The sequence below is a fragment of the Anolis sagrei genome, chromosome X (genome assembly GCF_037176765.1).
Source record: "Anolis sagrei isolate rAnoSag1 chromosome X, rAnoSag1.mat, whole genome shotgun sequence".
NCBI lineage: Eukaryota > Metazoa > Chordata > Lepidosauria > Squamata > Dactyloidae > Anolis > Anolis sagrei.
Genome location: NC_090034.1, coordinates 97,421,778 through 97,438,608, shown reverse-complemented (window position 1 = coordinate 97,438,608; position 16,831 = coordinate 97,421,778). Strand labels below are relative to the sequence as shown.

At 42.0% G+C, this 16,831-nt stretch overlaps 3 protein-coding genes across 3 annotated transcripts in view; 1 reads left to right on the top strand and 2 right to left on the bottom strand.

Annotated features, from left to right (window-relative positions):
* LOC137094912 (rho-related GTP-binding protein RhoU-like) overlaps positions 1-16,831 on the bottom strand; it is a 277,821-nt gene that overhangs the window by 110,042 nt on the left and 150,948 nt on the right. The gene's annotated exons all lie outside the window — the stretch shown is intronic.
* LOC132780574 (cytochrome P450 2C18-like) lies at positions 469-16,442 on the bottom strand. Its single transcript, XM_067460890.1, has 9 exons — positions 16,071-16,442; positions 15,803-15,965; positions 13,768-13,917; positions 12,675-12,841; positions 10,836-11,012; positions 7,455-7,596; positions 5,923-6,110; positions 3,443-3,584; positions 469-710 (listed from the first exon to the last, which is right to left on the bottom strand). The coding sequence occupies exons 1-9, from the start codon at positions 16,236-16,238 to the stop codon at positions 526-528; spliced, it is 1,482 nt and encodes a 493-aa protein (XP_067316991.1). The 5' UTR covers positions 16,239-16,442; the 3' UTR covers positions 469-525.
* Positions 3,525-16,831, top strand: part of LOC137094908 (cytochrome P450 2F3-like) — a 58,634-nt gene continuing 45,327 nt past the window's right edge. The window contains exon 1 of the mRNA XM_067460886.1: positions 3,525-3,657. The gene's annotated coding sequence lies outside the window, so the exon portion shown is untranslated. The remainder of the gene's footprint in view (positions 3,658-16,831) is intronic.

Here is a 16,831-nt window from a genome sequence, read left to right as displayed (position 1 = left end):
TATGTTATCTTTTCAAATATTTAAACATGGCTATCATGTCCCTTCAGCCCTCTTATCTCCATGCTAAACATCTCCAGCTCCCAAAGGTGCTCCTCATTGGGCTTGGCTTCCAAACCTTTGATCTTTTTGGCTGCCCTTCTCTGGACACATTTCAGCTTGTCCACCTCCTTCTTGAACCGTGGACACAATAATCCAGGTGAGGTCTGACCAACCAGGATAGAGTGGGAGCAACTCCTGCTTCAAAACCAGATATAAACTTCCTCAAACATATGTACATGACCATTGGCTACAAAAACCAAAACAAGAACTTGAAATAATGAGTTATATGCACCCATTATTATTTACTTTGGGGCAATGAGGGCAACATTAATAATATTCCAAAAATAATGAATAATACAACCGAAATTATTTTATTGGTATAACTAATTGTACTTTACAATTTGTTTAAACATTAAAATCAGAGTCAATCATACATTCTGGGAGACAAATTGGATTCTTCTGGTAGATACAAGAACAGGGAGATCTCTACTGGCGTGGGATCACAGAAAGCTGATATTGTTCAGGGATGCTCATGATGTAGTGTGAAGATGGAGCAATGTTGATCTTCTCAGGTGGCACAGGGGACGTGAGGGTGAACCTTTGGAGAATGGTGGTGAAGAGGAGGAAAAGCTCCATGCGGGCCAGTCCTTCACCAACGCACGCACGTTTCCCTGCCAAAGAGAAGTCAAAAGCTGTAGAGCCAGGTGGAAATGAATGGAAAAGAGAACTCATGGTCAAACTGGTCACTTCTATTTGGATTCTCAGTTAAGATCAGAGAATGTTAGGAAGATATCACCAGAGGGAGCTGGTGTTGTAGTAGAGTCTGTTGGCAATGCTGCAACTGGTAGTAGGAGTGGTAGAGGAGGGAAACGAGGCGCTCAGGTGTTAGATGAGGAGCAGCAAAGGAAGAGAATCAGGGTGATACTTATGTCACCCACTAATGAAGAATCCTTTGAAGGTTTCTCCGAGAGTGAAATGAGTGAGGAGGAGGAAGGAGATTCAGATGGGAATAGAGGGACTAAGAGGAATACTCGAGAGCAGGAATCAGACTAGAAGCATCAGAGAAAGAAGATCCGGGACATACTTACTGCTCCCACAGAGGAAGAGGATTTAATGGGTTTTTCTGGGAATGATGGGTCTGGGAGTAGTGGGGATGAAGAGGAACCACTGGGTTCAGGAGATTCGGAATGTATGTACTCAACCAACGTCCAGTGACACTTTTTTCGGGGTTTTCTGGTGGCGGGGATTGGCAATCTGGTGATACTATGGATTTGTGGGGAGACCTAAGTCTTGACAAGAGGTGGAAGAGTTGGAGGGATGGGCATTGGCATTCAGCTGTAGATGCTAATCCAGCTGATAGTGATGAGGACGGGGTGGAGGGTAGCTCATCATCGGATGATGAGCTGTAAGATAAATGAAGGCACTGAAATGATAGAACTTTGCAGTAGGCAAAGTGTTGGTATCATGTCTTGGGTCTTGTTGCTGCCACTTTTCTTGTTGGGCTTGGGTCCTTCATCTGCAGGTTGCTGCTTGCTTCGTGTACCAACCGGCTTGGATTCTCGTGAGTGTGGATTTCCCCTCTCCTTGTCTTTGGACTGTTTTTGACAACGATGCTGCCTTTTGGACTTTGGAACTTTCAAATGGGATTTCTTCGACTTTGAACTGCTTCTGGATGGCGGCTTCACAGCTCTTTGTTTGCTTATTATCTTTGAACTGTGTGATTTTGGTGTGTTTTGAAAGAACTCTTATTCAATCCGGATTTTTTGCCAGTTTAAGGGAGAGGTAGTAAATTACAGTGACTCACGGACAGCTGAGGTGATCTGTGAGAGCTCCTCCAAGATGATCACTTTCATTGATTTTGCTGGCCATCATAAGTACCTGAAAACCACTATCTTTGGCCTCACAAGCTACTGCCCAGACTTTGCAATGCTGGTGGTGAGCGCAAACACTGGGATTGCAGGCACAACTCGAGAGCATCTAGGCTTGGCTATGGCCCTCAAAGTCCCTGTAAAGTGCCAGTATATTTTCTAAGTTTGTTTTTCAAGCTGCAAATTGCTGCAAACTCTGAGTTTTGACCAGAGGCACTGAAGCAAGTTTCTCTGAGTCCTGTTTACTTTGCTTTAATAAACTATTGTTTTGGACATACTCCTGTGTCTGGCTCTTTAAGGCAACTGGGTTCCGACAGCTGGTCTGTTGATTTTCATCTTGTAAGAGCACAATGCTAGAGAGAAACGCTTCAGCACTGAATCTATGTGAAAATATAGTTTTGATTGACATCATGGGAATGATTGAGAAAATCTTGATGAAATACCTAAAAGTCATGCAGAAATGGCCATGTCATAATCATGGGGCCGGGGGTTTAGCACAGCTGGTAAGTCACTACTATTTATAAGATCTATCAACCAAAAGGTTGCAAGTTCGAAGCCCCGGGTTGGCATAAGCTGCCGAGTGTCAGCCCAGCTTACTGTTTCCCTAAGCAATTCAAAAACAGCTTTAGCTGTAATTAGAAAAATTAGGTACCATTAAAGCAGGGGAGGTGTTTTACGATACCATAAAGAAAAAAAGATCAGAAAATGCTGGGTGACCAAAAGGAAGGAGGAAGTCCTGATGGCTCTTCATCATAGAGGATGGAGTGACAGCACCCCCTGTGGCTGGATTTGAGCTCAATCTTTCATGGCATCAAAAAGCTGGACATGGAGTCAAAACAACAACACACCTCCTTCTATTCTGTCTGTCTCTGTATTGTCTATACAAAAGGTCATTGAATGTTTGCTGTGTATGTGTACTGTGATCCACACTGAGTCCCCTTCAGATAACAAACACTGCAGATGCTGGAGTAGGGCATTTAATAAAATGAAGTAGAGCAGCAGTAGTAGCAGCAAGCCCTGGCCACCAAGCACACTGTCTTTGAGCTCCCCACCTCCTGCTTGGTTTCCAATTCTACTTTCAAGGCAGCGGTTGCAATGCTTCGGCTCATTCCTTCACAACTCAAAAACAGGCAACTGCCAGAGGTGCTGGAGTCCAAATAAATGCACACCTGGTAGCCAGGAATTGCCACTACCTCTTGCTTTGAATCTAAGTTGAGTTGAATCCCTTGATCCTATGCCAACAGATACCTTGGCCCCGCTGTAAGCATAATGTTACACAATGCTGATTGCAGTGTAGAATCAGGGTGAAGTTAATGAAATCTTTAAGGTATTAATTAAAAGCTATGTCTTGACGTGACACCAAAAAGAAATCAACGTTGATGCTAATCAAACTTCTAAGAAATCAACATTGATGCTAATCAAACTTCTAGGAAAAGTTGCCACGGCCAAGATGTTGGCAAGTCAAGCCTTCTCCTACACCACCTGTACTCCACCTTGCCATGCCATTTACCCATCACCACTGTTCTAATACACACCTGCTGAGAAAGGCATAAAAGCCTCCACTTTCTTAAGGCAACCGTTGCTGTCGAGGAATCTCCCAGGATCAAACTCTTCGGGGTTGGCATGGTGCTGCTTATCATAATGCACAGAGTTGAGCACGGGATAGACATAGGTTCCCTGAGAGAGGAGAAGTAAGAGAGAAGGGAGAAAAGAAGTGACCAAGGGCTGGAGACAAACAAAACCAGAAAAGGTAGGAGCCAATGCTTTTGTGGAGGTTTAACAACTTTTAAAACTGATTTATGAATGTATTCTGAAGTTGTATGTATTCTGAGTAGAGATATTTGTAGAAGAAATTGTGTGGTTACTCATTTAGTGTTGTTAAAGTATGCCTATGTTTTATATATATATATATATATTTATATATATATATATATATATATATATATATATATATATTGTTGATTTCTTTATTTCTGTTTCTTACTGTTACAAAGGTAAATTTAAAAATGGGGGAAAGTCTTTATCAACTTTTGCTAGAAAGAATAGCAGCAGTTACCTGTAGGGCAGTAGCTGAGAAGAAAATAACACATATAATAGTGTGAATCAATTTTCACAGATCTTGTTTGTGTCTGCCACAGCTCCAGACCAACAAAGGTTGATGCATATACTAATGTACAGACCAACAAAGGTTGATGTACATCCAAAACTAATTAATTTACTAAAATATATATGTAAAGACCTGCCTCTTCGGATAGAACTACCCAGTCAGTTTTAAACTCATGTGTTGTGATTACTGTATTTGAACGTTTGTTCTGTGTATTTTAATATAATGTATTTGATACATATATTTTGTTGTTGTTATATTTAATTACACTACAGTAGAGTCCCACTTATTCAACATAAACAGGCCAGCAGAACATTGGATAAGCGAAAATATTGGATATTAAGGAGAGATTAAGGAAAAGCCTGTTAAGCATCAAATTACGTTATAATTTTACAAATTAAGCACCAAAACATCATGTTTTACAACAAATTGACAGAAAAAGCAGTTCAATACATGGTGTGAGGTGATACAAGTTTGTGAGGCAAGGAGGGGAAACTCCTTTCTTTTATATTTTATTTTATTTTTAACCTGCCACCTTCTGCCACCAGTAAAATTATACGTATATGTAGGTGCCAAAGCAAATGATGTTGTTAAAGGGGAGAAAGAAGACCTCTCAGCAACTTGGAGTTCAATTATAAATATCTGTATATGTCTCCTTGTTGCATAACCCAATATTGTAGTTGGTGTGTAGCTTCAAAATAATCTCTTTTACACCAATATAATCTTCAGCTGACTTTCAGGAATGTATCTTCAATCCTACAACTTGACACAAGACTTCAATTTATTATTTGAAACAAAGAAATGTTTATTCATGAATTCTTGTGCACATAAAGCGTATTGGTCACACAGTACTTTTCTTCAGTTCCACTTGGATATTGTTACATCAGTATTTTCCTCTTGTGAATACATTAAACTGATACTATATAACTATATAACAGTATAACTTATGTCTCTACTTTCCATCAATATTCTGACTGAAACTTATGCTCAAAGAACTCCGTCTCCCGGTTTCACCTGACTGAGGACTTGGACTCAAAACTAGTCCCTTATTACTTCAGTATCCCAACTTAAAGCACAATCCTATACAAAGGATTCTTTTTAATCTAGTACACAGACTAGAGATTAATTCAAAATGGTTTCTTTATTACTTTTAATATAACAGCTGAAGACTCAAATTTTACTAGAAACCTCTTCACTCTAGCTCTCCCAGCTGGAGACTGCCTCATTTTTAAAATGTCTCCTCTTTTCCTCTTAGTTAGCTCCACCCCTTTTTGCCTGCTAGCCACTCTAAAATGGATACATTTCTACTGCAATGGTTTCACAACCATGGCAATGCATCAATCAATCAGATGCATCACATCTACCTGCCCTTGACCTTATATTAACAGTAATAAACATTATGTAGTAATCACTGTATTTACGACTTTAGCATCAAAACATCGCAGGGTATTGAAATAGCTTTGGATCTGGGCTAGAAGCAGATTGTGTTGCATAATACAGAACGTTGGATGAGCGAAGGTTGGATAAGCAAGACTCTATTGTATTTGTTGCCTGCAATACTATCTTCAGTCACCTGGTGGCAGATTGTTCCAACCTTTCTTAATAACCAAAGGCAAAACTACATGAAGAATTGGGATATTCATTTTTCCAACGAACCTCCAGGCACTTTCATGTTCTACCTCCTGCGCAAGGCCTCCAAAATCTTCCATTAGTTAAAAGACACACATAAGCACAGTCACGCTTTAAAAGGAGACAGAGAGAAGATAGAAGGGACAAGGATGGAAAGAAAGGGAGAAAGAAAAGTGTGGAAGAGATTGAGAAAAGTAACAGAGTGTGGAAAGACAGATTATGCAACTTGAAGACACATCCTTTTATCTCCATTCCTGGTGGCAATCTTTCTAGGAATCTTACCTTAGGGATCACATATCCTCTGAAATGTGTGTCTTGAGTTACGAGGTGTGGCAGATTCATGGGTACCACATCAGCCATCCTCTGAGTCTCATTCAATACAGCCTCGGTATATGGCATTTGATTCCTGTCCTTGACCGTTGGGCTACGCCTTTGCCCAATCACGAGATCGATTTCCTTTTGGACTTTTTCTTGAGGAAGTGATAATGGAGATTAGGATGCCAAAATCAGGTTACCATATTTTCTGTTCTTTCTTAACATTCTTATGCAGAACCAAAGCAGGACAAACCAGAGAACTTTCACACTGTACTGTTAATAATAATAATAATAATAATAATAATAATAATAGCTTGGGAAGTGTTCGACTTGTGATTTTGTGATACGAAATCCAGCATACAGATTTCATTTGCTGTGACATACTGTGGTTTTGAATAAGTAAAATAATAATAAAAACTTTATTTATAACCCGCCACCATCTCCCCAACGGGGCCACAGGACAGCTAACATGGGAACAAGCCTGAACAATCACATCAGATCAAATAAAATACATACAAATAATAACATGAAATGAAAAGTGAACAGACAAATTAATACAAAATCAAAATACAGGAAACAAATAGAAGAAGAAAAATTAAATGTGCATAGTGGGCTGGGCCAGGTTAAAAGGGGGTAAAATAAAATATAATATAAAATATTAAAAATATATAAAACCCTGGGTGCGATGGATGAGTAGGGTAATGCCTGTTGGGGGATGAGATAAGTGCATTGACAGGAATATTGTGCTAAGCTGGTCCTGATGTGGGGATTGTATTCATTCAACAAAGGCAAACTGAAACAGCCAGGTTTTTAAACTCTTCCTGAAGGCTGTCAGGTTGGGTGCTTGCCTAATCTCACCGAGTAGCAAATTCCAAACCTGCGGGACCACCACAGAGAAGGCCCACTCCCTTGTCCCCACAAGTCATACTGTGAATCTGGCTTAACTGCCATGGCAACAGCTTAGGGAATCTGTAGATTTGCAGTGAATGAGCAGCCAGTGCAATTGACAACCATATTGCTCTGAAGCGCTACGCCAGCTACAAACTCAACAATTTAAAAATGGAACCATGACACTATATTTGCATAGTGTAGAAGGGTCTCTGGTTTGGACCTTCTGAATTTGCATGTTCTCAAAAACTGGAATGTTTTACCCCTTAAGTCATTTCAGTTTTGGAAACCACCATGTAGAGGGCAGCAACCACATGGCAAAAGAGGCAAAGAAGGATTAAAGAGCGTATGGTATATATCCCTGAAGGTATGCCATGCTTCCATCACTCTGAAAGGTTGGATGCTCAACCCAGTTAGTCTCCCTTCCACTTTATTTGGAGGTGAATGTGACAGATTTGAACTGTCCCTGATTGCTGTTTTGGAAACCTGGCAATCCTAGCACCAGTTGATGCACAAACATCCTCTTCATCCTTCTACTCTTTCATTCTGGAAGCCTTTCATCATATCACAGTCTCCAAAGTCCCTCAAATAGAGTTGGTGTGGGTCCGTACCTTGAATCTGGGGATACTTTAGCAGGTAGAGAAGACCATATTTCAGGGTGATACTGACTGTCTCAATCCCAGCAAAGAATATATTGAATATGGTCATGTTCAAATTTTTGGTGGAAAATTCAGAACTTGGGTTGTGCTTCTCCTGGCAAAAATCAAAGTGAAAATGGGAACTCTCAGGCTTCGTATTAATTTCTGGTGGCTCACAAATACATGTTGCTCCTCCTGGCCCAGATTAAGGAACTTGTGAAATGCAGCCCCAAATTCTCTCTCCATCCCTCCCTCTCCTGCTTGTTTAAGATTTATTCTGATTTGCTTAGCTATAAAGGCTAGAAATCACTGGGTTGCTGTGAGTTTTTCAGGCTGAACTCTAGGAACCGAAAAATGAAGTCGCCATGGGAAGCCCTCTTAGCCCTCTTATAGCAAATTTTTAGATAGAACACTTTGAGACACAAGCCCTGGAAACCGAACCAATAAAGTCCACCATGTGGTTCTGATATGTGGATGACACGTTCACCATTTGAGCCATAGAAGAGAAGAACTAAACCAGTTCCTGGATCCACCCAAACATCTAATTTATCATGGACAAAGAAAACGAAAAAAAACCCTACAATTTCTAGGTGTCCTAGTCATCCGCAAACCAAATCAAATCAACAATTTGGCCACACAGTTTATAGAAAACCTGCACACACTGATACTTACATTAAAAGCTCCAACCATCATCCTGGTCAAAAAAGAAGCACAATTAAAGCCTTGGTAGACCATACAAAAAGGATCTGTGAACCCCATCTCCTCCAAGATGAAGTGAACCACTTAAACCGGGCTTTATGGGTTAATGGGTATTCTACAATAGACATAAAAAAAGCTGCAAGATCAAGAACAAGCCACAAGAGTATAGACAAAGATCTACCTAGAGGAAAAGTGTTCTTACCATACCTCAAGGGAACCACTGACCACATAGGGAAACTGATGAAGAAACAAAATATACAAACAATCTACAGACCCACCAAGAACATTCAACAAATGCTACATTCTGCAAAGAACAAGTGGGGTCCTCTCACCTCTGCAGGAGTCTACCGTATACCGTGCAGCTGTGGACAAGTCTACATAGGGATCATCAAATGCAGCATTGCTCAAACACAAATCAAGGAACATGAAAAGCACTGCTGACTAAAACAACCTGAGGAGTCAGCCATAGCAGAGCACCCGATGAACCAACCTGGACATAGCATATTATCTGAGAACACAGAAATTCTGGACCACTCTGACAACCATTATGTCAGACTACACAGAGAAACAATTGAAATACACAAACATGTGAACAATTTCAACAAAAAAGGAGGAAACCATGAAAATGAACAAAATCTGGTTAGATAAAGGTAAAGGTTTTCCCCTGGCGTTAAGTCCAGTCATTTCCGACTCTGGGATTCTGGCGCTCATCTCCATTTCTAAACTGAAGAGCCGGCGTTGTCTGTAGACACCTCCAAGGTCATGTGGGTGGCATGGATACATGGAGTGCCGTTACCTTCCTGCCAGAGCGGTACCTATTGATCTACTCACATTTTCATGTTTTCGAACTGCTAGGTTGGCAAAAGCTGGGACTGACAGCAGAAGCTCACACCACTCCCCGGATTTGAACCTGCTCAGCAGCTCAGCAGTTTAACCTACTGCGCCACCGGAGGTTCCAGTGTTTACCAGTATTAAAAAACACCAGAATGAAAACAGTAAATAAGGAACACCAGTCAGAAACGGGAGAATTTCAGACAGTAAGCAATCAAGGGCCTGCTAACACCATCATCCCCCTCCAACAGAGAATGCTTCTAGGCAACAAAGGCCAGGCTACCTCTACGAAGATGCCATCACTGATTGTCTTTGCAAACTTCATGGCTACTCAAATGCTATTTCAAGCTTACTAATTACAACCTTCATACTTTCTTTAAACATATGAGGATTATTTCTCCCTCCCTGGACATTCCACAAATATATATTCACTCCACTTGCTTCACTGCCAACAGAACCTCTGAAAATGCCAGCCACAGATGCAGGCAAAACTTTAGGAGATCATGCTACTGGAACATGGCCATACAGCCCAAAAAACTCACAGCAACCCAAAAGCTAGAAACCTGCTTTATCTCACATCTCTTTATTTTTTTTATAAAAAAAAAAACACAGTCCTTGTATCTGCAGATGACACATTACTGAACTTTACTGAACACAGATATCCAAAACCAGTTATAATAGCAAAACCTATTGAAATAATGGATTTTCAGCTTGAGGATACTATAGAGTTGCACTAGAGAACCTAGATAATACCCGAAAAGGATATATTTCACCAGATGTGGATAAATGAAAACACGGCTAGTACTTGTCCAGCAGAAACAGGGAGAATACTAGTCTATAGAAATTCTCAAACAATGCTTTACTCAGAGATAACCATAGAAATCTCTTGCACACATTAGTGTGAATCTGCAATGAATAAAAAATATATTGGAAAGAGGGATGGTGACTTTCCAAGGTTTCTGGATAATTAATTCCCCCCTCCCCAACCTTTCACAGTGTATTCCATTGTTAGACCTTTGGTAAATAAGAGTCCATTCCATCAAGATAATGCAGCATAAAAACAAGGAAAACAAACACTCATAAATCGTATGGAAGAACTCAACATGATCTTCAACAAGTCTTCCGTGATGGATTCATCTGTGGAAACTCTCTTTCTGATTACAGTGTGCCATATGATCTCCATATCTTTGGAATCTACCTACATCTGATGAAATATGAAATAGGAATGTTTAGGTCCTCTAGGAAATTCTATGAAAGCCATTGGAAGTTGCCATAGCATCACCTTTAAGGTTCCTTAAGGACCTAGCAAATTCCTAGAAGGATACATTTCTAGGAGTTTTGTAGGTGACCCAAGAGTGACTCTACACCAGGCCTATATGACTTCGCAGCAGCAAGGGAGCAAAATTAAAATAGGCCAAATATCTTCACACTTCTATTATCAAGTTTCAAGGCCTGGTCAGTCTTCTCTGATCTTCAAGGAGAAGGAGAGGAATCTCAGCATGATAGTCCTGCCTTAGAAAGAATGGGTGTATACATACCTGTTTTCCACATTGGTGCATTTCAACTTGAATGCCATAATTTGTTCATCTGTAGTTTGTGCTTAATATGCCATGCTGAATAATATCACCAGGACTGGCCAGGTAGTATCACCAAGACCTATTCCGAGATCCTAAAATCCCGGGGTCTAGGGTTGTCTTGATTTGGTAACACCAATTTGGACAGGAAACAAGCTGCTGCTTCTCAGCACTTTTGAAATGAAGGGGGCCTTAACAAGCATGCATGGCAGACCCTTGTGTCTTATGAATGGGTAGGATGAGTCTTTACCTGCTCCATCTTCGCTAAGAAACACTCAATGTAATTCTGGGGAGCAGAGGTATCAAGCGAGGCCATATTAATCTTGATCCTCTCGTTAATGAAGTCCACAATCTTCAAGCTGCTCTTTGCCATCTTGTAGTGCATCCCAGGGATCATATCCATAATTCCTGGAAAAAGGTTGTACAGCTGGGTTGTGCAGCAGGGAGAGAGGTTGGGAAGAAGAGAAGTCATAAGAAATCATCAGACTTGCTGTATCCCATGTCCTCTCTTACCTGATTCTGGCAGCCCAAGAACAAGCCATTAGAACCAATGCCATCAAAGACAGAATTGAAAAGTCAACAACAGATTCAAAAGCCGTTTCGCCCGCCGCCTCCCTCACCTTCTCCTGCCATGAGGGCGAGACAAGACCCCATCCTGATGGCAGAGGAAGGCCAGGCTGGACACAGGGAAGTTGAGGGGGAAGCAGCCCCAAGCCACACATTTGCCTGCAAGTGCCTCCTCTTGATTCCCCGCCACCCTGTGGGAGGAAGAGGCGGAACTGACCTGGGCTGGCTGTTTGGCTGACAGAGGCCCCCTCTGCCATTTTGAGGAAGCGGAGGTGGCGGGGACAAAGGAAGTGGCCTCGCGCCCCCTCAGAAATGGCCAAGCGACCCCTCTGGGGGTCGCAACCCCCAAGTTGAGAACTGCTGAGTTAGAACCTATTTTTTGTAATTTGAATCCATTACTCCATTATGTTCTATGACCTCATCACAAAGACCTCATCGCAAAGAAGATTGTAACCCTTGCCAGGAAAGTTGAGATAAATCTCCCATCCTTATCTCAACTACTTCAACCTTGCAAGGAACTTCTTGAAGGCACAAAGTTGAATAAACACCGGACTCATCTATTCAGCTTTCAAAGAAAGCTGAACTCTTGCTTTATTCACAAAATACATACAACACATTCTCCGGTCATATCCGTTCACATATTAACACACTGCACAAAGCACATTATCATTCTTTTCTGGTTTGCACAGGGAACTCCAAATGTGGCACTCCACCAATTCTACAGACCTCTATTGTTTTGACCCATGCGCTACTGAAACCATGCAGTTTAAGCTGTAAGTGATTTTCACACAAGAATCCTTTATATTCTGACATGATTCACCACACATCGTGGCAAATCCATTGGCTCCTGGCTGAGGGGGGGGGGGGAGTGGAGAAGCCATTGGTCCACACCCCGCATTGCACAACTTGCAATAATAATAGTAATAATAATAATAATAATAAACCAGTGCAGGTGGTCCCAGTGGTCATCGGCACACTGGGTGCCATGGCAAAAGACTTCAGCCAGCACTTGGAAACAATAAAAATCACAATCTGTCAACTGAAAAAGCCACCTTATTCGGATCTGCACACATCATTCGAAAATACATCACACAGCTTGGGAAGTGTTTGATTTGTGATTTTGTGATACGAAATCCAGCATATATCTCTCATTTGCTGTGACATACCATGTTTTTGTGTCATAATAATAATAATAATAATAACAACAACTTTATTCTTATACCCCGCCTCCATCTCCCCGAAAAGACTTGGGACGGCTTTCAAGGAACATGCCCAGCAAATGCAGATTTAAAACAAGCACAAAAATACAGTCAACATCTAAAAACAATAAAACATTATAATCAGACAAACGTCATCAACAGTAAATGTGGCTGAACGACAATAGTGAGTTCGGGAGCAGAGCAGAGCTTTGGGCAAACAATATTGTGTCCAAAAACTGAGCATAAAACAACAGTGACTGTTGTTTAATTAATCACTGTGGCATCTTTAAAATGTAGAGAAAGATGGAGTGTGTTCTTGTTACCTTCACCGATGTTTTGGGGATGTTGTCCAATAGGATCCGTTCTGTCATCAGTTTTCTCAGCATGAGGAATTGTCCATCATTGTACTCAAAGCGTTTCCCAAACAGGATGGAGCAGATAATGTTGGCAACCGCCTGACTGATATGCACCGTTGGGTCAAAAGGGTCTCCTAGTATGGAAAGATCATAGGGGGAGAGATTAGTACAGGCAAATGTATATCCACACTATAGATATTCCAGATTAAAATTGTGGTTTCCACCAATGAGAATTTTCTCATGTTGCTTCCTCGCTATCACTTTTTTCTTGGAATTGCCATCCTTTGTTTACTCATATCTGATGGAAAAGACTTCAAAATAATGTCATTACCAAGTCATGATATTCTAGCATTTCTGTATTCTTCTCCTAAATATCTGAAATCCAAGTTGAACTGATCATGTTTCTTTTGTTAGAAATAAAACACATTTTTCATGCCAGCCCATTTCCTTCTAAAAGAGAGGAGGGATGACGACGATCTAATATCCCCGGGAAGTGAATTCCACAGGCGGGGGGCCACCACTGAGAAGGCCCTGTCTCTCGTCCCCGCCAGTCTCATTTGTGACAAGAGCGGGGCTGACAGCAGGGCCTCTCCAGAAGATCTTAAATTCCTAGGCGGGACGTAGAAGGAGATATGTTCGGACAGGTACGCTGGGCCGGATTCCCAACAGGAAGGAAGGATTAAAGGATAGAAGGGAAGAAGGGAGGGAGGGAGAAAAAGCGAGGTAAGGGAGGGAGGCAGGGAGGTAGGGAAGAAGGAAGGAAAGAGAGAAGAAAGGAAGGAAGGAAGGAAGGAAGGAAGGAAGGAAGGAAGGAAGGAAGGATAGGAAGGTGAGAGAGAGGAGGGCCTGGGAAAAGAGCCCAAGGGGCCACATCTGGTATACATACCTGGTATAGGCAAACCCTGAGTGATATCTGGGGAGATAGCTGATGGTTTCCTTCACCCAACTTGGAAGCTACAACAACTGTGCTAGCTTACATTGCTTAAGACTTATGATAAACTGAGCAATGGTACCTAATGTATTTTGGATGCCCCAGGGAAGACTGAACATGAACAAACACCTTGAGTTTTGTTGAGCTCCTCCACTAGGCACAGGGCTTCCTCCTGGATTTTCTCCTCAATGGATCTCTTCCCCATGCCGAAGTCCCTCAAAGTGGTGAGAGTGAATCGGCGGATTTGTTTCCATCGTTCCCCATTGGAAAACGAAATCCCTGGACAAAATAACATAGAAGGTTCTTGAAGGATCTCTCACAAGAGAAGAAAGGAATCCAAAGATGCCACTTAATATAAACTAAACATAATGCAAGTTAGGCAGACTTAACCATATAGACAGAAGGAGAGGGAGGGAGGAACCGTTTTCCCTCTTGAATTATCATTTCAATGTTTATTATTTCGAAATATCAGAAGATTAATGGGTTACCTTCTATAAGGAGCGGTACTTTTCCCAGTCTCTTCCCACTTTTGCATCTACAATTCATAGATAGTTTTCTTTCCAAGCCATTTTATTGTAATCACAGGAACAACATGGATCAACCATATTCTTTAACGACAAGCACTATTTTGCCAAGTAAAACTTAGAATCATAGAATCATTGAGTTGGAAGAGACCGCGTGGGCCATCCAGTCCAACCCCATTCTGCCAAGAAAAAGGAAAATCACATTCAAAGCACCCCCCTACAGATGGCCATCCAGCCTTTGCTTAAAAGCCTCCAAAGATGGAGCCTCCACCACACTCTGAGGCAGCTCTCACGATCAGGAAGTTCTTCCTAATGTTCTTCCTAATCTCCTTTCCTATAGTTTGAAGCCATTGTTCCACATCTTTTACTTCTGAAAATCAGCAATTAGTAATGGTTTGAGTAGATTCTAACATTGGCACTTTTCTTCCATATGTTTTGAGCATCTGTCTGATGAAGAAGCCAAAGCTTCGATAGCTTGCGTGGCGTATTTTGTGCCTTTGACTTAGCCCAATAAAAGTGCCACTGTTTGGTGTATTTTGCTGGATGGCCAACACAGCTACTCCGATGAGATACTGGGCCCTTCCACACAGCCCTATATCCCAGAATATCAAGACTGGAAACCCCACAGTATCTGCTTTGAACTGGGTAATCTGAGACCACATTTAGATAAGGTGGGATTTCCTGCCTTGATATTCTGTGATATATAACTGTGTGAAAGGACCCACTGTGGCCTTGAGACAGTATGTGTCTCGTTCAACTCAGGAGAACTCATCCCCATCTTCCATGGCTTCTCTCATACCTTCCAACATTTCACAAATGTAAACCAGGACACATACAGGTGATCAAGAGGGTATTGATGAGGAAGAGTAGACAAGCTAGAAGATGTTGCAGCAGTTTGCTTTTGCCAGAGCCTACTGGGAAGTCAAAAGCACCATCTCGTGTCTCTTCTTCTCCACTGCTGGATAAAATAAGTGTTTACCAGTAGAAGCAAGTTAAAGGCAGAGGATGGAAGTGCAAGGAGGAGAGGGAAATTTAGACATTTTAAAAGTAGCTGGAAGGGTAGAATAGCTGAGAATAGCTGGAATATTGTATCCAATTCTGGGCACCACAATTGAGGAAAGATATTGACAAGCTGGAAAGTGTCCAGGGGAGGGCGAATAAAATGATCAGGGGTCTGGAGAACAAGCCCTATGTGGAGCGCCTTAAGGAGCTGGGCATGTTTAGCCTGAAGAAGAGAAGGCTGAGAGGAGACATGATAGCCATGTATAAATATGTGAGAGGAACTCACAGGCAGGAGGGAGCAAGCTTGTTTTCTGCTGCCCTGGAGACTAGGACACGGAGCAATGGCTTCAAACTACAAGAAAGGAGATTCCATCTGAACATTAGGAAGAGCTTCCTGACTGTGAGAGCTATTCAGGAGTGGAACTCTCTGCCCCGGAGTGTGGTGGAGGCTCCTCCTTTGGAAGCTTTTAAACAGAGGCTGGATGGCCATCTGTCGGGGGTGCTTTGAATGCATTACTCCTGCTTCTTGCAGGGGGTTGGACTGGATAGCCCATGAGGTCTCTTCCAACTCTATGATTCTATTATTCTAATTAATTGGGGTCATTTCCAATCAGGGAACTTGTAGAGTATGTCCTCACCACGTTCATTGAGAAACCTGGAGAAGGCCGGAAACTGCCCACGTCCTCCAAACGCCTCTGTATGATCCACCAAGGCCTCTCTCACAGTGTCATAGCCATACAAAACCACAATCCGCTGCATTCCCAGGTACACAGTGAACACCGGCCCATAGACCTCACTCATCTGCCAAGAGAAAGACAGAAATCCCCTATACAGTAACCCATGGTCTACAAGTAACCATTTGTCCCCCTTATCTGAGAGGAGAAAGATGGAAGAATCGAGACTCACCTTGGTGAAGGTCTTCAACTGACTCCCTTGGTCCAGTTGTAGAATGTTCCCCAGGATTGGAAGTGGGGTGGGCCCAGGGGGCAGGAGAGCATTGACTCTTCTGCTCTTCCATGACAAGAGAAAGATACAACTCACACAGAGGAACACAAGGAGAAATATAGTGACCATGGGTGTCTTTGGAGGGTTACCTTCTCAGCAACAGATCTGCTTAAGCTTTCTGGAAGATTGCAAGGCTAACATATGTATTTAGAATCCCAGGGCAGACCCTCTTTGGTTATCCAGTAACTTCTTCCTTCAGGAGTTTCAGCCTTCCCTTCTCCCTCTTTTCTCAAACAAACTGGAGGATTTTGTAGCATGAGTCACTCTTCAGAACAAAAGCTTTGGCATGACTTCCCTGGATCTAGACACTATACTCCTATTGATGCAGACCCAAATCCCATTGGTTTGTTTGTTTTTTTTGCCACCAGATCACATTGTTGGCTCATGTTTAAGTTGTTGTGCACGAGGACTCCAAGATCTTTTTCACATGTACTGCTCTCGAGCCAGGCATCCTCCATTCTGTATCTTTGTATTTCGTTTTTTCTGCCTAAGTGGAGTATCTTGCATTTGTCACTGTTGAACTTCATTTTGTTAGTTTTGGCCATTCATCTCTCTAATCTGTTAAGATCGTTTTGAATTCTGCTCCTGTCTTCTGGAGTATTGGCTATCCCTCCCAATTTGGTGTCATCTGCCAACTTGAAGATCATGCCTTCTAACCCTTC

Excerpts from the sequence above, each read along its gene's own strand:
- LOC132780574 (XM_067460890.1), bottom strand. The coding sequence starts at position 16,238 with ATGGTCACTATATTTCTCCTTGTGTTCCTCTGTGTGAGTTGTATCTTT. Across the intron at positions 12,842-13,767 it reads GGAGCTCAACAAAACTCAAG|GAGACCCTTTTGACCCAACG; the intron begins GTGTTTGTTCAT and ends TTTCCATACTAG. Across the intron at positions 6,111-7,454 it reads AAAGTATCCCCAGATTCAAG|AAAAAGTCCAAAAGGAAATC; the intron begins GTACGGACCCAC and ends CACTTCCTCAAG.